At 39.3% G+C, this 18,914-nt stretch overlaps 9 protein-coding genes across 9 annotated transcripts; 4 read left to right on the top strand and 5 right to left on the bottom strand. All coding sequences in view use genetic code 12, as the record gives it.

Annotated features, from left to right (window-relative positions):
* Nucleotides 1–204: 204 nt before the first annotated feature.
* Nucleotides 205–1,800, top strand: HGT20 (Bifunctional purine biosynthesis protein PurH; the record flags this gene model as incomplete). The annotated part of the gene is made up of 1 exon (XM_006683591.2): nucleotides 205–1,800. The coding sequence occupies one exon, from the start codon at nucleotides 205–207 to the stop codon at nucleotides 1,798–1,800; it is 1,596 nt and encodes a 531-aa protein (XP_006683654.2).
* Nucleotides 1,801–2,105: 305 nt separating this feature from the next.
* PSN45_003007 (phosphatidylinositol-specific phospholipase C) lies at nucleotides 2,106–3,002 on the top strand (the record flags this gene model as incomplete). Its single annotated transcript, XM_006683592.2, has 1 exon — nucleotides 2,106–3,002. One exon carries the CDS (start codon nucleotides 2,106–2,108, stop codon nucleotides 3,000–3,002), a length of 897 nt encoding a protein of 298 aa, XP_006683655.1.
* Nucleotides 3,003–3,494: 492 nt separating this feature from the next.
* Nucleotides 3,495–5,898, top strand: RPT3 (26S proteasome regulatory subunit 6B; the record flags this gene model as incomplete). The annotated part of the gene is made up of 2 exons (XM_006683593.2): nucleotides 3,495–4,383; nucleotides 4,640–5,898. 2 exons carry the CDS (start codon nucleotides 3,495–3,497, stop codon nucleotides 5,896–5,898), a joined length of 2,148 nt encoding a protein of 715 aa, XP_006683656.2.
* A 49-nt stretch (nucleotides 5,899–5,947) lies between these two features.
* SMP3 (alpha 1,2 mannosyltransferase) lies at nucleotides 5,948–7,573 on the bottom strand (the record flags this gene model as incomplete). Its single annotated transcript, XM_006683595.1, has 1 exon — nucleotides 5,948–7,573. The coding sequence occupies one exon, from the start codon at nucleotides 7,571–7,573 to the stop codon at nucleotides 5,948–5,950; it is 1,626 nt and encodes a 541-aa protein (XP_006683658.1).
* A 235-nt stretch (nucleotides 7,574–7,808) lies between these two features.
* On the bottom strand, nucleotides 7,809–9,779 carry UTP5 (Small subunit (SSU) processome component; the record flags this gene model as incomplete). The annotated part of the gene is made up of 1 exon (XM_006683596.1): nucleotides 7,809–9,779. One exon carries the CDS (start codon nucleotides 9,777–9,779, stop codon nucleotides 7,809–7,811), a length of 1,971 nt encoding a protein of 656 aa, XP_006683659.1.
* Nucleotides 9,780–11,914: 2,135 nt separating this feature from the next.
* On the bottom strand, nucleotides 11,915–12,302 carry PSN45_003003 (uncharacterized protein; the record flags this gene model as incomplete). Its single annotated transcript, XM_006683599.2, has 2 exons — nucleotides 11,915–11,977; nucleotides 12,042–12,302. 2 exons carry the CDS (start codon nucleotides 12,300–12,302, stop codon nucleotides 11,915–11,917), a joined length of 324 nt encoding a protein of 107 aa, XP_006683662.2.
* Nucleotides 12,303–12,385: 83 nt separating this feature from the next.
* Nucleotides 12,386–13,372, top strand: cdc16 (the record flags this gene model as incomplete). Its single annotated transcript, XM_006683941.2, has 1 exon — nucleotides 12,386–13,372. The coding sequence occupies one exon, from the start codon at nucleotides 12,386–12,388 to the stop codon at nucleotides 13,370–13,372; it is 987 nt and encodes a 328-aa protein (XP_006684004.2).
* Nucleotides 13,373–13,423: 51 nt separating this feature from the next.
* PSN45_003001 (uncharacterized protein) lies at nucleotides 13,424–15,349 on the bottom strand (the record flags this gene model as incomplete). Its single annotated transcript, XM_006683600.1, has 1 exon — nucleotides 13,424–15,349. The coding sequence occupies one exon, from the start codon at nucleotides 15,347–15,349 to the stop codon at nucleotides 13,424–13,426; it is 1,926 nt and encodes a 641-aa protein (XP_006683663.1).
* Nucleotides 15,350–15,490: 141 nt separating this feature from the next.
* On the bottom strand, nucleotides 15,491–18,265 carry LHS1 (lumenal Hsp70 protein; the record flags this gene model as incomplete). The annotated part of the gene is made up of 1 exon (XM_006683601.2): nucleotides 15,491–18,265. One exon carries the CDS (start codon nucleotides 18,263–18,265, stop codon nucleotides 15,491–15,493), a length of 2,775 nt encoding a protein of 924 aa, XP_006683664.1.
* Nucleotides 18,266–18,914: the final 649 nt, after the last annotated feature.

Raw genomic sequence — 18,914 nt, 5'->3', positions numbered from 1 at the left:
AAGTTTGATGTAGTTTGGTGTCGTACCCAGTTTTTAACCATATATATATATAACAATATAATTCCTAACTGTTAACCAATAATTTGATTTGATTTGCAGTCTAAATAGATTATCTGATTTCTCCAGCATTCCCGCGGGCCGACCAATTTCTTATCATCAGTATTTGATCCATTACACTACTACCTTGATAAAACTCGATCAAAAATGAAACATTCTAATGATTCAGAAAATTTACAAAAGCAGGGATTTCCTATGACTCTTAATAGACAAGCCTCCTTCGCCTACTTGAAGACTCGTCACAGTGTCACTTTCCATCTTGGTTGGGCGACTGCTGTCGCGTGTCTAGGTACTTTGCAATTTGGATACCACTTATCGGAATTGAATGCCACCCAATTGGTTCTATCGTGCAACCAACACTTTGATGGTCCTTACAATTCTTATGAGGACACCATCTGGTCCAAACTTGGTTTGAAAGAGTGTCTTCCGATTGAGGAATCGAGATTATCCATAATGACCACTATGTTCACTTTTGGCGGACTTGTTGCATCAATTTTATTAGGATCGCATACTTTATCTTCCTCGATTGGCCGCAAAGTAAACTGCATTATTAATGCTGGGTTGTTCTTCAGTGGTTCACTTTTAATGGCATTTGCTAATTCATTGACAGTGCTTAATGTGGGGAAATTCTTGTGTGGGTTGGCAGCCGGATCATCTGTGGTGATTTCACCAATTCTTGTTAATGAACTCACACCTGTTAATCACAGAGGGTTTTTGGGATCATTTCTTCAGCTATCGCTAGCTTTGGGGATTTTGTTCAGTCAGTGTTTATCGGTGTGGTTCGCCAATGATCAGCAGTGGCGGATGATCTTCCTTGTTTCAGCAGGTATTGGATTTATTCAGTTTATGCTTTTGTTCACAATTCTGGAAAGTCCCAAATGGCTCATCACCATCAAAAATGATACACGAGGAGCCACAAATATCTTGACCAACTTGAGGTCTGATAAGAACGTGATTCATGATGAGATCAACCACTGGAGAAGGTTATCAGTCCATAAAACCCCTGAAGACTTGGAGTCTACTCCATTACTAGAAGACTTATCTGGAGATTTTACTCCTCTTACTCCCAGCAGATCGAGAAGAGGCTCAATTGATCCTTCTTCTTTGTCCTTATATGCGTTCTTGACGAACAAGGTTTACCGAAAGGAACTTTGGGCCACTATGATTATCATGAGTGGGAATCAATTATGTGGTATGAATGCCATCACCTTTTATGGGGTGATATTCTTGCGGAACGCCGTTCCCAAAGGCACGAGAGTATTGTATCTCACCAGTGGTTTGGCTTTATGTAATGTGCTTGCTGCACTTCTTGCAGTGCCGTTATTCAATCGGTTTGGCAGAAAACCTTTACTCTTGTTCTCATGCCTAGTGATGACTTTGACGACATTGTCCATCAGCATTGGATTGGTTAATGGGTTTAACTACTTCACTGCTGCTGCTTGTCTCGTATTCATATTGGGATATTCATGTGGAATTGGCCCATTGGTATATATGATGGTACCTGAATTCACCAATCACAATGCCATCGCGAAGGCCCAGTCGTTTGGTACAGTTTTGAATTGGTTAGCAAATATTGCAATTGCTTATTTTTTCCCCTTACTAAGAGGGGTTTTTGGTGGGAAGGTGTTCCTCATATTCACCACCATCAACATAACTTACTTCATCCTAATTATTCTTTTCGTGCCCGAGACCAAATCCCTCCACAATTACAAGGACGTGTGGAACCGCTTCAAATATTTTTAGGGCTTAGTTCACGCGACACACCTAAAAATCATTGTCACTGCCTGAAGTACATCTAATTACATGTCAAGCATATAAACTAACTGTCATCTAGCATCCAAATTACCTCACCTTTCAATAAACACGTTACAGTAACACCCAAGTAATTCCATTCATGTTATATCTCGTCAGTGCTCACCTGCAGAGAACAATTAAAGCTGCAGATGAAATTTCGTGTAAGCACCTGAAATGCTATATATAGTGCCGGCGCTCCCCAACTATAATCAATCGCGATTCGCTCAACACAACTAGTCAATTAATTTGCAAACATGGTCAACTACAAAACTTGGATGAAAGAAGTCAATGATGACACCAGCATCGGAAAATTGTCAATTCCTGGTACCCATAATTCGGCTGCTTGTCACACTGCTTTGCCATCAGTGCAATGTCAAGGAGAATCAGTTACTGACCAGTTGAAACACGGTGTCAGATTCTTGGATATCAGATGTGGAAAGTTATTCCTCAAAGAAGGTGATGAGGCCAAAGACTTGCAAGTTATTCACGGTAAATTTCCTGTCAAGATTCCATTCCCCGAAAAATTAACTGATGTATTGGAAGAAGTGTATGATTTCGTAGGAGACAATGATTCGGAAACTGTGATTGTATCTTTAAAGCAAGAGGGTACTGATGACTGGAACAATGATGATGACGAATTTGCCAACTGTATTTGGGATAGGTACATCAACAAGAACAAAGACAAATGGTATTTGGAAAACAATATTCCTAGATTACAAGATGCAAGGGGAAAAGTCATTTTGTTTAGAAGATTCGGTCTCAAGAACCAAGACAAAGAAAATTCATTTGGTTTTGATGCTCATACTTGGAAGTATAACACCACTAATGACGACCGTGGCACCTTTGCTGTGCAAGATTTCTGTGAATTGGAAGATGCTAGCGCCATTGAAAAGAAGGTTGATTATGTGGCTGACTTTGCTAAGAATGCCATTGAGTACAACAGCTCCAACAGTGATCCAAAGTTATTTGTTAACTTTGGCTCTGGTGCCAATTTCTTCAACACTGAGTGTTGGCCGGAAAAGGTTGCTATTAAAATGTCTGATGGCCACATTGACAAGCACTTTGGAAAGGGTAATGGTGTGATTGTTTTAGATTACGTTGAAAGAGATGACTGGAAGTTGGTCAAGAAATTGATTGACCATAACTTTTGATCAAGTTCTTGTTGTATCAATGATTTGATCCGTATTGTTTTAGTTAATGAATCACTTTAAAATGCTTGTAGACGGTTTTTTGCAACTGTGGGAGCTGCGATTTTCACCGAGCGCGGAACACTGTTGAGATCCCCAATTACTATGTTTGGTCTCAGAGCCTTTAAATGCACCAAACATGTGATAGGAGACCGTGCACTGTTCTCTGCGGTACGATGGCAGTCATCAAAATCCACACCAGGGAATATTGATTTTTACACTATCCGAGACCCCAAACTACGTGATATAATTGAATCTTCCAGCTTTGGTTCAGAAAAGACCCGGCCCTTAGATTCAAACTCACAATCTACCACACAAAGTAAAAAACCAGCACCATTGAAACTGTCCCCACTAATATCAAACACCAAGTACGACAATACTTCGACTAGTCTGACCCAAGCTGAAAATAGAGCTACTTCATATGAAACATTCACAACCAAGATCAAACAAGACATAATGGAGAAAGTGGACAAATTACCGTCTCAGAAAGAGGAATTGACTATGAACATCACCAAGCTGTTCAAGAAGTACATGGACCGTCTTCATCCCACGGTATTGCAAGCCACAAAGACTTTGAATGATGTTACCGGATACTCAGCTATAGAACAATTAAGATTGACGATAGACCATCTCGAAAACGACCTTAAAGCTGCTAAAGAGAAAGTCAAGGAGGCCAAATCAAATTACATGGCAGCCATCCAGGAAAGATCGCTTCTGCAGAAGGAAGTCAACGAACTTCTTACTAGGAAGCATACTTGGAGTTCAGAAGATTTAGAAAGGTTCACTCAACTTTATAGAAACGACCATGTGAATGAACAAAACGAAGCTTCTGCCCATGAGGAACTCAACAAGGCAGAGCAAATGGTGGATTCGGTGCAGTTGAAACTCACACAGCTGATTCTTACGAGGTACCACGAAGAACAAATCTGGTCGGATAAAATCAGACAAGCTTCAACTTGGGGAACGTGGATACTTATGGGTTTCAACGTATTATTGTTTTTCACGGCCACCCTTGTCGTTGAGCCCTGGAAGAGAAGAAAAATGGTAGACTCTTTTGATATCAAAGTGAAACTGGCTATCTTGGAATTTTCACAAGAACAAAGAGGTAAAATGGATACCATTTTAACCAACCAAGCCCAAAATTCTAAAGTATTTGAAGACACTTCTAAATCGGGCGAGCCTTACTCTATCAGACTACCTTTCCATACCTGGGCCACCTTTAAGCAGGCGTGCATTTCAAACTACAAGGCTTTGACATCTCCTTTGACCACCACACTTATATTCGATAAGACAGATTTTGGACTCTTTGTATCTTTGGTGTCCATTTTCAGCTGTACTATTGCCAGTTTGTTAACTATTTACTTTCATTAACTTTGCAGTCTCTCTAACTAGAAATATAGTTGTGTGGGGCACGACATCTTTCCGCGTAGTTTTGGAAGTTGGAAGACTCGCATTTTCAGTTGCCACTCAGACTGTTTGTGACTAGTACAAATACAAGATACAAAGCAGGTAAATAGTCAACATTGAGCAACACCGGTGTATTCTGTTTACTACACCATTTCCATAGTCAACACAAACTTTTGAACTCCGGTTGAATACAGTTTCTACAATGGAAGAGCTCGGAATTATTGATTCGTCATCCGTGCAAGCCCAGTTTTCTCCTGTTGGTAAATTGAATCCCAAGTTATCCAACTACGATGATAACTCCGACGTTTACTTGAAGTTGAAGAAGTTGGAAAAAGAATTGGATTTGCTCAAGTTACAAGAAGATTATATTAAGGATGAACAGCGTCACTTGAAGAGAGAATTGATAAGAGCCCAGGAAGAAGTAAAGAGAATCAAATCAGTCCCTTTGGTTATTGGCCAGTTCTTGGAACCTATTGATGAAAATACTGGTATTGTATCGTCAACTACAGGTTCGAATTACGTGGTGAGAATATTATCTACTTTGGATAGAGAGTTATTAAAACCTTCTTCTTCGGTAGCTTTGCATCGTCACTCTAATGCCTTGGTTGATATTTTACCTCCAGAAGCTGACTCTTCTATTTCTATTGTGAGTGATGACAAGAAACCTGACGTCACATACGCTGACGTTGGTGGTCTAGATATGCAAAAACAAGAGATCAGAGAAGCTGTTGAGTTACCATTGACACAAGGTGATTTATACACTCAAATTGGCATTGACCCTCCAAGAGGAGTGTTGTTGTATGGACCTCCTGGTACTGGTAAAACAATGTTGGTTAAGGCAGTTGCCAACTCTTCGACTGCTTCATTTATCCGTATTAATGGTTCAGAATTTGTCCAGAAATACTTGGGTGAAGGTCCAAGAATGGTAAGAGACGTTTTTCGATTAGCCAGAGAAAACTCTCCAGCTATTATTTTTATTGATGAGATCGATGCCATTGCCACTAAAAGATTCGATGCCCAAACCGGAGCCGATAGAGAAGTTCAAAGAATATTGTTGGAATTATTAAATCAAATGGATGGTTTCGACCAAACCTCCACCGTCAAAGTCATCATGGCCACTAATAGAGCTGATACATTGGACCCAGCTTTATTGAGGCCTGGAAGATTGGATAGAAAGATTGAATTCCCTAATTTGAAAGATAGAAGAGAAAGAAGGTTGATTTTTTCTACTATTGCCTCCAAGATGGCATTGGCTCCAGAAGCTGATTTGGACTCATTGATTATAAGAAACGACCCATTGTCAGGCTCAGTGATTGCCGCAATCATGCAAGAAGCTGGTTTGAGGGCAGTGAGAAAGAATAGATACATGATTTTGCAAAGTGATTTAGAAGAAGCTTACACAGCCCAAGTCAAGACTGGCTCTGAACAAGACAAATTTGATTTCTATAAATGATTGCAATGCCGATAAATAAATAATACGATTCAAGTACACTTTATACACTTTAAATAATTTCGTAGATTCCTAACCCTGGGGCCAAGCACTCTAGTGATTCAAAGTTCAAATGGTCCAAGTCTAAGTGATAAGAGTATTTCCAAATCATTTGCAACGAAGATGATTCGAAATCGCAGTTGATCGAAGCAACTGGTGCTACCAACATGAGCTTTTTGTTGGTGCTTTGAACCCCCTTTATGATATCATATATGTCTTTCTGGTCACTTCCCATTGCATCAATAATTAAATTATCATATTTCTTCAAAAGACTTGTGTTAAATTGTTCCAAGGTGACCATTATGGTGGAGTATTTGGGGCTTCCGAGAAGCCAAGTTGGTGGTGAATAAGTTCTCCACCATATTTGTACAAACTTCTCATTTTGAAGTACCAAATTCGCATGAGAATAGTCAAGTGCTGGAATGACACCACCTTGGTGTAAAATTCCCATTAATAAGCACATTACTATGTTAAACAAGTACCATAAAACAATAATACTAGTGGCAAAATTGGAAGACCTAGTCAACACCTTATCTGGCTTAAGGTTATTCTCGTTCGAAATAATCTTTTCTTTAATCTCTTCACTTTCGGTGTCCACACCCATTATTCTGCTGAAATCAATACAGCAGCTAGCAATTGGTAATAAGGGCATAAGAAACCGCAACTCCTGGTGTGGCACAAACGAAAGGATCGTCAAACCACTAACAAAAGATAGAAATGGTACCGTTCTGTAGTAATTATTTCTACCCTTATAAAAGAGCACACATAAAAGTGGTCCAAAAACCTGGGGAAGATTTATTAAGACATGGGTGTAAAATGGATGAATGCCATGTAATGCCAAGTTTTTATAGCTTGAGTTATATATCAAGTTATTCAATGGGGTTATCACCAACTCCCTGGGTGAGGATACTAGCACTATATGCTTGAACTCATAGGTATCAATGAAAATGAAAAGTGTGGTAGGAATCATAAAACCCAAAATACCTACCAACAATCCTATTTTAAATTTCCAGATGTATTTGAGCAAGAAGTAGGAAGGTATCACCAAAAATGCTGGGAAAGTCACCCTGTTGAATATACCAATAGCAATAGCAATTCCGAAATAGAAAAGCTTATCGTACAGACATACCGTTACATCTCTAACCTCCGAGTCAAATCTCAAATCGCTGATTATCAAAAGGCTGATGAGAACTAAAGGAGTCTCTAAACTATTGGAGAAACAATGTGATTGTAAGACGAGTGTTATGTAGGATGTCAGGGTGAAAAAGACCGCTTTGACGCGTTCAGGTTTGGTTGGTAACAATCTGTACAAACACATATCAGTTACTAGCCAATTGACGAAAATCAATTGGAGTCTAGCCATATACCATACAGCTTTTGGAGTTACTTTCACACCGAAGAACTTTATAAATGCAAATAAAGGACCATAGAATAAATATAATGGGCCAAAACTTCTGGCAGGAAGATCTGATTCAAACTCCCAGGGAATGGTTGTTGAAAAGCCGAAAAACTTGGAAGCTAATACCTCAAAATTCTGAAAATGTTCATCTGGGTGGATATACGAGTCCGATATTCCTAAGATGAACCGTAGGATTATTGTGACAATGTAGACTTGTCTCCAACTTACTCCCAGACTCATCAATTGAAATGGTTACAAAAAAGCTGAGTAGTTCGAATCCGAAAAAAATTCGCAGTCAGCCAGTTGATTTAGATGGTGAAGCAAGTATTACTTATCTACATCTGAGTGAAACTTGGTTCCCTAAACATCCTAAAGGAGTAGGTTCGTATATACTTATGGTAAATGGGCAATCAAAAGGGAATAAAATAACCTATTTTTTATTGTGTGTCTATTAAAAGTATAACAGGCTGCAAAATCATTCTTCATCTGAGTCTTCTACATCTTTATTATCCACAGCAATTTCTTCATCACTGTAACCCTCTTCATCTTCTTTATCAACTTCAAAATCTTCAGCTGCAATTCCATGGGCATCGACTTCCTCTTCGCTGTCCTCTTCCATATCATCACTATCAACATAATCATCACCAGAGTGGAAGTCTCCATTCAACAAGTTGGCATCATCCAATTCTTCCACGTACTCGACATCACTTTCTTCATCTTCTGAGCCATCATAAGGGTGATCTTGGCTTTTCTTGGAATCGTTGAACTCGTTAATTATTTGCATTCTATTTTGCAACTGCAACAATCTTGGTAAAGTATCAGCTTTTCTACTTAAGATACCATGCAAATTGGAAAACTTGGCAGCAAGTCCAGGTAATGATGACAATACTCCACCATGAATTATGATTATCCACTTCAACCAGTACACTAATTGGTCAAATCGATTAGCTTGACGTGCAATTCTTTCGGAAATTCTATCCAATAATACAATAGCCATAGATGAGTCTAACCGGGCGATGGTGTTTTGGATCACCTGCTGGTCTCTGTTGGTTAATACGGTTTCCAACAACGAATGATCGTTGTTCTTTAAGGACTGGGAAAGAATGGTGGTGAGTGTATTGTTGTTGATTCCATTTTGTTTTTTAGTCTTCTTTGGGGTGACTGTTTTGGCATCTGTAGCCAACTTGGCCAACTTATCGGCCAATGCTTCTCCATCCTCTTCATCTTCATCGTCTTCGACAACATGGTTAAGGTTATAACCATCACTGACTATAGCATTACCTTCGTTATAATGTTTGGCCGATGCAACATCGTGGCCATTCATAGCATGATGAGGAACAGAGCTTTCTTGCTTGGTTTTGCTTAAATTAACTTTATCCACAATCGAGTTTGATGCCTTCTCATCCAACCACCTCAAAGTATCGAATATAGGAACAGAGAAGTCCTCTAACCACGAATAAAGTACCAAGTTTTGCTTGATGATGACAGAAACCACTGGTAAATTAGGCGTCACACTGCCCTTCAAGTCAACTTGCTCCAATGAAATGACACCATCCGCATGACGAGATCTTGAGTTAGTCAACTGTTGTCTTTTCTTCTTTCTAGAATTGGATTGGCTGACAGCTGGGACGTCTTCAGATAAGAAAGAATTGAACACTTCAACATTACCAGTTTCAGTTCTTGCTATCAATATCGACTTATCATTGATCGTTCCTACGGAAATATCAGTCACTGGAGAGTCTGTCACAAAAACAGAATTCGGAACCAGCTTATTCAAGGAATATAAGTTAATGAATCTGTCACCATTAGCACATGAAATGAAAAGATTGTCATCTGTTGGAACAGAAACAATGGAGTGGATAGGTTGGATGTGGGCAGGAATTGTTCTCAACACTTCTTTGGTCTTTATATTTACAAGGTAAATTGATTGGGAACCTGCCAATAAATGTGGTTGGGAGTTGTGATTTATGATTGCAATACTATTCACAGTTTCGGTAGTTTCAATCGTCAAAGATTCATTAATGGAAATTTTCTGAATCAAGGAATAATCCATTCCCCATTCATATATCACCCCCGTGATATCTGAAGCCCATAAAGACTTAGTTATGTCGGAATACTTGAAGTCTGTTATCAAAGAACTTGATGAGGTAGATAACCTGGTCAAAATTGCATTTGTCAATGGAGAATATAACAAGATCGACCCGTTAGTCAACCCCAAGGCCAAGAGTTGTTCTTGCTCCTGGAAAGGTATCCAACTTAATGTCAGCACTTTGTTGTCATTTGGAAGGTTGTAGGATGTGTCCAAACTGGCACCTGACTGATTCACTGAGACCACTCTAACTTGGTGAGTATCCAAGGCCACTACCACCGTAGCCAAGAATGAACCTGTATTGTCAAACTTAGAGGCTACTAGAGCACTCGAAGATACCTGAGCTACCGTACTCATTTTCTTTCAACGTGGTTTTATCGGCAAGATTAGCTTGAGATGAGTTTTTCAAGATGAGCTTGATGCAAAAAAAACGGTGCGAAAACTAAACCAAGCCCAACTTATGCTTAGATCGTTGATAACTAAAACGGGCAGTTTCTCGCATGTGAGACATATCACGCAGCCTCGTATCTCTCTCTTGGTACAGAGACTGGCGTCTAACAAGCCCCAAAAGAACATTGATAAGGGGCCCTTGCCCAAAAGGCCCTTGATGAGAAAACCCATTCCAGATATAAACAGACTGATTGGTACAGATATAAACCCAAAAGTCATCAGTACTCCCATGGGCCCTTTAATTAATGCAGAAGAAGATACAAAATTTGATCTTGAATCTGAGATTAAGTCCTTGGAGCTAGATAAGGTCAAAGACTTAAAAGATAAAGCTCCTCTTGATCTTCATTTCACTCTGTACAAGTTCAAACACACTACCCCAGGCAATCTGACACCGATTATTTTACTTCACGGTTTATTCGGAAGTATGCAAAACTATAGAAGTGTAGGTAGGCACTTGAGTTATGCCACCAACAATTTTGTGTTTGGAATAGATTTAAGAAATCATGGCGTATCTCCTCGAAGAGGTCCTTTGACCTACAAACAAATGGCTGAGGATGTGATATATACGATTGAGGCACAAAAGTGGTCGAAAGTCATCCTTGTAGGCCATTCCATGGGGGCCAAAGTGGCCATGCTCGTGGCATTAATGAAGCCAGAATATATTCAACAGTTGATAGTTATTGACAATTCTCCTGCTGCTGCACCTTTGGATAAGAGCTTCTATAAACAGTTGGTAGGCTTGTGTCATATAGAGCAGGACCCTAAACTCAAATTGACTGTCCTGATGAGTCATTTGTTCAAAGAAGCAGATAAGATATTAAAGAAGTATGAACCAAACCCAATGATCAGAACTTTTTTATTGGGGAACCTTAGAATAGAGAAGAAAAAGAGTCTTCTCAGACCTCCGGTATTGAACTTCTTGAAAGAGAACTTCCTTGAAGAAATTGGTGGATGGCCAGGTGAACTTGTGGAAGGTAAGACTTTTGATAAACCAACGTTAATTTTAAGAGCCTTACAGTCTGAATTTATCACTGATGAGACCCTTGAAAATGACTTCCCAAAATATTTCACCAATTTTAAAAATGTGGACTTCAACACAGGCCATTGGCTTGTATCAGATGATCCTGACTATTTCCTAGAAACTGTTGTCGCCTTCATTGAAAAACACAGACCTAAAGAACCTATACCGGAACAAACGTCCCCCGAAGTGACCCCTGGAGGAGCCATCGACCCCACTATCTATGAAACCCCATAGTATGGCACAAGTATAAAGCAGTCACCAAGACACATTTAAATCTATTAGTATATAATTTAAAGCCATTGCATTCAAGTGCTGGTGAGGGTTTCAAGCCGCACGATGTTTTTTTTTTTGAAAAAGTATAAAAGGAAGCAGAATTCCAAGCTTGCACGATCTATAAAAAACATACCTCCAGTCACTTAATTTTATATCCTATTCGCTGAGAGATGTCTGAATATTCCAGTGGTGGGGCCGGTGAAGACTTGTCTTTACCCAAGGCCACCGTCCAAAAGATCTTATCGGAAATACTCCCCAAGGATATTGCCGTCAGCAAAGAGGCTAGGGAAGCCATCACAGAATGTAGCATTGAGTTTATCATGATATTGTCCACCCAGCTGAACGATATTGCTGAGAAGGAGGCTAAGAAAACCATTGCATCTGACCACGTAGTAAAGGCGTTGGAAGAGTTGGGATTCCATGGGTATCTTGAAGTAATCCACAAAATACTAGAAGAACACAAAGAATTACTAAAAGGGAAGGAAAAGAAGAGCAACAAGTTTCAAAACTCGGGATTCACTGAAGAAGAATTGTTGAGACAACAAGAAGAGCTCTTTAAGAAGTCTCGTGATAGATTGCATCATACCAATGCTCCAACAACTAGTAGCTCTAGTCCTGAGGTCAAAACTGAGGTCAAAACCGAAGTTGATAGCGAATTCTCCTAGAATTCCTAACGTCTTAATGTCTTCTCACGATGGTACGATTATGGTACAAATGACAAAACAAAATGCTTATTTATATATATGGATTACTTAGACTCTATAGAAAATATGATCCAATCCCCTTGCAAGCAAATATAGTCGTATAACGTCTATTAGAAACAAGTATGTCGTAAATAGTGGTATTAAAATTTGTTCAGCTTAACCAAAAGGAACCAAGTATAAAATAACAATAGTGTTCACCAAAATCAATGGGAGCCTCAGTACTGTTCTGGTGGCGCCTATTAAGTTGACCAACCTGGTCTTAACTGATGTTTCATTATTACCAAATTGGTTGAACTGAGTAGAAGCTTGGTTGTTTGAGCTTCCCCAGCCGATTCTATTCAAGAATCTATCTTCACTCAACACGGCTATAGCGTTGAGAAATAAGAGGGAAACGTAGAGTATGTTCCCAAACCCAAACATGAAGAGCGCCATCTTGAAGTATTAAAAATGAATTACCAGTTTTTGACTTCAGTCGCGATTTTGCATTGTTTACTTGTCACCACAACCTATACAAAATGACAACATTTCGAGACCATAGAGATGTTCAGACCCAAATGCGAGGTAGGAAGAAAGATCCTATTGAACAATTCATTGGCTCGCCCCAAATCCTTCTCGATAACAGTTTATCACAGCTTAGGTACATGATTTTAATAGAGGGGCTATCTATCCCACCAGGATATGATCTGTGTCCTTACAGACAAAGTGTATGGACCATATTAAATCGAGTAGCTGCATTTCCTACCAAGGACTATATGTCTCTTGTTTCCCAGGCGTCAGCTTCTTTGGATGAAGATGTTCTTCAAAAAATCACAAATGATACATTTAGAACCTTGATGCATGATAAAGCCTTCCACCTGAAAGTTCTGGAACCAGCCCTAATAAGAATATTGTCCGCTATAGCTGTCACTTCCAACAATGGTTCATCGGGATATGTTCAAGGCTTGAATGTTCTTTTGGCCCCCATTGCATACACTTGTCACAAATCTGAACCCCAAGCATTTGCAATTTTGCATCATTTGATAACTAAACAAATCCCACTATATGTCACACCAAACTTGGACGGGGTTCATACTGGACTATCGTTGGTGGATATGGTACTTCAGATAATTGACCCGGCGTTGAGTGAGTTTTTTGACTCCAAGTTCTTGAAGGCTGAAATCTACGCATTCCCATCAGTTTTGACGCTAAGTGCCTGTACTCCTCCATTACTGTCAGTCTTGAAATTGTGGGACTTTTTATTTGCATATGGTCCACACATGAATATTCTATTCATAGTGGCTCAACTAATCAACAATAGGTCAAGTTTGTTGGCATCTTCCCAACCCATGGAACTTCTCAGGAAATTCCCACCACTAGAAGAAAGTGAAATTATCAAATTGAGCTTAAGTTTCGTCCCTGAGCTACCAAAAAAGCTATTTGATATGATTGTAAGACATGGATACGATCCGAAGGTACCTCATGAATTGAAGAAGTTTTTACATGAAAAGAAGAGTAGAGCGTAGGTTTTGTACATTAGTGTTTATCTGATCATTAATAATAATATACACATTTTGTTACTTACTGAGCATGATTGTTTTGTTGAAGTCATCGACGTCAAAGTATGAGCAAAGAACTGTCCTGTCGTTATACATTCTTCCTGCTAATCCCAAAATAGCTTTGAATGCTGAGTCTTCATTTGAAAACTCGACAAATATTCTTCCCAACCCAGGAGTGGAAGATTCAGTTAAGCCGGGAGTAAAATCATTAGCTGGTCTTGGAATCTTAACCCTTATCACTTCACCAAACTTCTTCACTTCTTGTTCGACGTCGCTACTGATAAACCCGTATGTCTCATCATCTTTGAGATCCTTGGTAGTTACAGCATTGATTATCTGAATGACTTTCAGCTTTCTGTTATCTCTTACAACTTCAGAAACTATGTTGGGGTTGTTATCTGTGACTGTAGTGGATATTAACTGATTCTTCACGAAACTCTGTAGTGATGCCATGTTACTTGGCTGTTCTTGTATACTAGTTTGATTTGGTACAATACAAGCAAAATCAGCCTTGGAAAATATTGATGAACCCTGCGTTAGGTTCAAAAGCACTTGCTGAACAACTGTAATAGCCGAAGTTGGATCATAACTTTGCAACTGGAAGTTCGCAAAAGCTATTCCCATTGATTCCTTGTTATACTTTTCCTTCAAAAACTGGAATTGTTTGATGGGAATATGTTCTTCGATCGACTTTCTGACTTCGTCCTCTTCGTGCTCAGTCCCAAAATGGAGTGCCACTTTATAGGCACAGTCAGGTACGTTTGAGTCATCCTCCTTTGCGACATATCCCTGCGCAATATATTCGTTGGGTCTGGTGATTGTAATGGGGATCAATGTTCCGTCAACCTCTACCGATTTCTCATCAAGTGTAAGGCAAATGGTAGCACACAAATTGTTTCTGAACTCTATTATCAAGGAACGGTTGTCTTTGGTCCTAGTTTTAAATTCTATGTTGTCATCTTGGACTTCAGGAACATCTAACTGAGCCAAATACTTGTTGACGGCTTGTGCAACTTTCAAGTAGTCGATCTGATCAAAGTCAATCCCAGTAATGAATACAGTCTTTGCAGCAATAGAATCATTAGGATCAATCCTGGAAGTATCGATTAAAATATCGTTTCCATTTAAGGTTCTGTTCCTTACAATACCTTCAAGTTTTGTAAAGTCAATAGGTCTTGGATGACCAGGCAAGGGGAACAACCCGGATAACTTAGCCCTTTGAGAGGATACATTTTCAAACCCCAGAGGCTTTTTACCCCATTTAGAATCAATTCCAGTTATGTCTTCCAAACTCTGCTTATCGGTCATTTCCTTCAATTTCTCCTCATACATCTCAAGTGATTTCTTCAACACAGCAGGGTCTTCAGGTTTCTGAGGTTCTTCTTGAGGCTGTTGGTTGTCAGGGTAAGTAGGTGGTCTATACCTGTCGTGGCCGTTGGAGTTACCTAATGACATTTGATTAGACCCGCTGCTTGAAGGTCCTCGAGCATACCTCTGTTGCCCCCAAGAATTTTGGGGCCTATTATACCTGCCTTTGTCACTGTTTTGATAACTATAACCTCTGTCATTATGCTGATATCCTGTACTCCTGTCATTCGAGTTCTGATATCCACCTCTGTTGGAGTAATTGGAGTAATTGGAATAGTTGTTTTGTTTGTTATCAATGTAGCCTCTTTGGTCTCCTCTGGGTCCATGGTTGTAGGAGCTTTGCTCAAACGGCCTTTTACGGTCCGGCCTAGAAGAGGGGTATTCTTCATTGTATCCTTGTGTATTTCCTCCATCGGTGCCTCTTTCTCTTCCTCTTGAGCTGTATGAGCTGTAATTATCCCTGTTTCTATTCCTTCTCCCGTCATCATACGAGTTGTAGTTAGAGTCTGAAACTCTGTTAGTATTAGAACGATCACACTTGTCTTTCCTCAATTGATACATACTTGGATTACTCATGTTGTAAAAAGATGAAGTAAAGAAGCTGCGATGTGAATTTTTATGTGTCGCATTTCTTTACTGCAAAAAATATAATCTTGAGATGTTAATCGTTCTCTTATGTAAATGATAATTATCTATAAAAAGTGATTTGAGGTGATATTACAACTCGTCGTGTACAATTTCTTCATCTACAGGCTCAAAGCTATTCTCGGCATTATTATCCTGTTGTTGGGTTTCCTGTTCAGTCTGTTCAGTCTGTTCAGTCTGTTCATGTTCAACATCTTCATCTTCCTGAATAGGAACCTCACCTTGTTTCTCGCCGTCAGCATTGGCCTTCTCCTGTTTCAACTTTTCTCTAAATTCCTTTTGCTTCTTTCTTTCCACCAACTTTTCAAATTTGGTGTTGAACAATTGCATTCTCTCTTGATGTGATTCATCAAGCATAACCAAATCAGCAAGCATTTGGACAATGGATTCAGTCATGGCTTCATATGTATCAAAAAGCTCTCTCTTTGCAATCTTGTTGAAGTACTTCTCATTTAGTTGAACAGTTTCTCCTAATTGAGTTAGCAAATCTTTATATTTTCCCAAAGATCTGTCCAATCTCATCATCTTATCTTCACCTTTGCTCAATAATTGGAGCTTAATACGGTCATTTTCCTTGTCAAAATCCAATCCTTCTTTATCGTATTTTTGTCTGATCTCGCTAATGGAGCTGCCAAATTCCAACATCTTGCTCTGGATCTTCATCATGATCGATGACCCTTCTTCATAGAGTTTGGTCATCCCTTCCAAAGAGAGATCGGTAGTGGACATCTTCGTAATGGCGTGAATTTCATCATGTCTTATCTGAATTTGTCTGATCTTGTCCTCAAACTCAGAAAGCGGAGAATCGTCACTGTCGAATTCGAGCCATTCAATAGTCTCACTAACGAGCTCTCTGAAGTTGTCAACCGACAACTCATCACTGATTCTTTCTTCGTGCTCATCTATGAGGTTACGTAATTGATAACATGCTGCCTCCAATCTATTCTTGGTGTTATCTAAGGCAATCTTGTACTCATCTCGTGAATCCAAGTACTTGAACTTAGAAGTGACTCTTTGTTTTAAAGGTCTGGACATTGGCTTCAAAGAAGGGTATTGGGGCCTTGGAATACTTATAGAAACGGGTCTCAAAACCTTTCTGGATTTCCTTGAAGATGAATCAGTGGCATTTACAGAAGCAGTGGAATTGGTGGATTCGTTTTCTTCGGCTTCAGGAGCTTCCTCTTCGAAATCAACAGGTTCCTCTTTGTTCAAGAACTTCTTAAAGAATCCGTCCTTGCCTTCTTTAATACATTCAACTTCCAACTTCGTGAAGCTAAAAATTTTGTTTGAATCCAAGGTAAAGGTTGCAAATATCTGCTTTTTGTAAGCCTTGTCATCATTACATGTAAGGGAAGAAGTTTTGTCCAAGACATTTTCCACCGTGTATCCCTTGAAGTACCTTCCATCCTCGAATAGTTCGATTGAAAGATCATCTATGAGTTCACCAAGATTAATTCTCTTTGTAGAGTCTGCAGGGGTTCCCTTTTCAAAAACACTGAACTCCTCTCCATTAACACTGACTTCATAATTGTGATAGGTCTTGTCTTCAACAACAAAGTCTTTGTTGAAGCTGAACAGAGTCTTTTCTCGGAAGGCTTTAATAGTAGTACCCAAAGCACAACTTTCATCGGCGTTTACTGTCTTTGCAATTCTTTGCTCGCCTAACAAGGTTGCCAAGTGCTTTTGAACAAATGGAATTCTCGAAGATCCACCAGTTAAAATAACAGATTGCAATTCATTAATTGAAACGCCAGTTCCATGCAAAGCATCCATTATAGGCTTTGTGATTCTAACCATGTTGTCTATGTTGATTTCTTCAAACTCTTCTCTAGTAATGACTGCTTTGAAGTCCTTTTCGTCAAGGATGGATTCAAGACTCAAGTGATAATCACTGTTTGCAGATAAAATAATCTTTGCCTTCTCTGCACCCTCTAATAAACGAGCAGCCGCTCTTGGAGGTAACTCAAAGTCCTCATCGAGACCAAAGGAAGAAGTCAACTTTTCAATTAAGATATTATAAATACTTTGAGTTAAAGCTTGACCACCAAAAGCAACATCAAACCCTATGTTTTCTAATTCTAACTTGGTAGTCAAGTTAGAAAATGGAGTAATAGAAAAAAGGGTTGCCTTGGTGGAACCAGCACCCATGTCATAGATCATGTGGAACTTTTTCTTGTTGTCATAATCCTTCTGTTCGTATTTTTGATTGGAAGCATAGTTGATTGCCACAGCAGTTCCTTCGTCCACTAATCCCAAGATGTTCTTATAACCAGCGATTTCTAAAGCATCAATATAAGCTTGTCTTTGTTCCTGGGTAATATATGGAGGAACTGAGATAGCAACGTCGTCCACAATGGCTTTTGCAACTGGGTTTTCGTCCAAATTCTTGAGGGCTCTATTTTTGAGTTCTTTCAAAGTCATAGCTAACACTTCCTCAACCGAGAACGCAAACGACTGATTAGCGAAACCGAGATCAAACTTAATGGCATTTGTTCTATCTTCATCTTCAATGGCTTTTAATCCAAAATGAGTTGATAAATAGTCGCTCAAGTCCCTATCTTGGAATGATTTACCCAATAATGACTTGATTCCTCCAATACAATGATGGGGGAATCTAGTGCATAAAGATTGAGCGGCAGACCCATACACCCTTTCGATTTCACCATTCTTCTCGGGACGAATGCTAATGCTTGAAAGATCTTTTCTTCTTGCTTCTTCTGTCAAAAGGATCTCAAATTGGACACCTGGGGCCAACATTACTGCTTTTGTAAACTGCTGACCGTAGTCGATTCCTAGTATTGCGGCTAACGACAAGGTCAAAAGATAAAAAGCAATGAAGAACTTCATGATTGATTGTTCGACTTCTACTTACTTTCGGTTTGATGACGGTCTAAATCGGATGGTCCAAAAACGTTGGTTTTGTAAGATCAAATAAAAATCAATTCGGTTGACTTGTCTTTTTCTTTGGAAGCTCACTGAAAAATAATGCGACCCCATAATTTTGAAAAATTGCGCCAGAACTAGTTGCAAATTAACCGTAGTTAAAGGCAGTGGTAAGTGCTGGGGGAAAAAACCAAATAAAATCAATCAAGATCCACTGTGGTACTTAAGAGGTCAATGACATGTTAATTTGCTAAATTATAGAAAAAAAGAGAATACATTGATTATAACATTTCCTGAAACGTCTCACACATTGCCTGAAGAATTGTGAAAGTTGCGACCTTCAATCAATTCATAAATGATTTAATTTCAATAAAATGTAAAGACATTCCTTCGGGAAAAACCGTAGTGCAAAAAATCGTTTCAAAGATAAGCGAAGAGAAGGGTTTTGCCGTTTTGTATAGAGTAAATAATCAGTAGGGGTAAACGGGTCGATTATGACATCAGCACTATCTGGGAAAAGATTTGCCAGGTGCCCCGCGGAGGCTACTTTCAAGAATACCAAGATAACATAGAAACTAAATGGGGATTTAATGACATCTTTGTATTTCTGGAA

The sequence above is a fragment of the Yamadazyma tenuis genome, chromosome 3, assembly GCF_029203305.1.
Source record: "Yamadazyma tenuis chromosome 3, complete sequence".
Classification (NCBI taxonomy): domain Eukaryota; kingdom Fungi; phylum Ascomycota; class Pichiomycetes; order Serinales; family Debaryomycetaceae; genus Yamadazyma; species Yamadazyma tenuis.
Note: the sequence above shows the minus strand (reverse complement) of the source record. Positions and strands in the feature narration are given on the sequence as shown.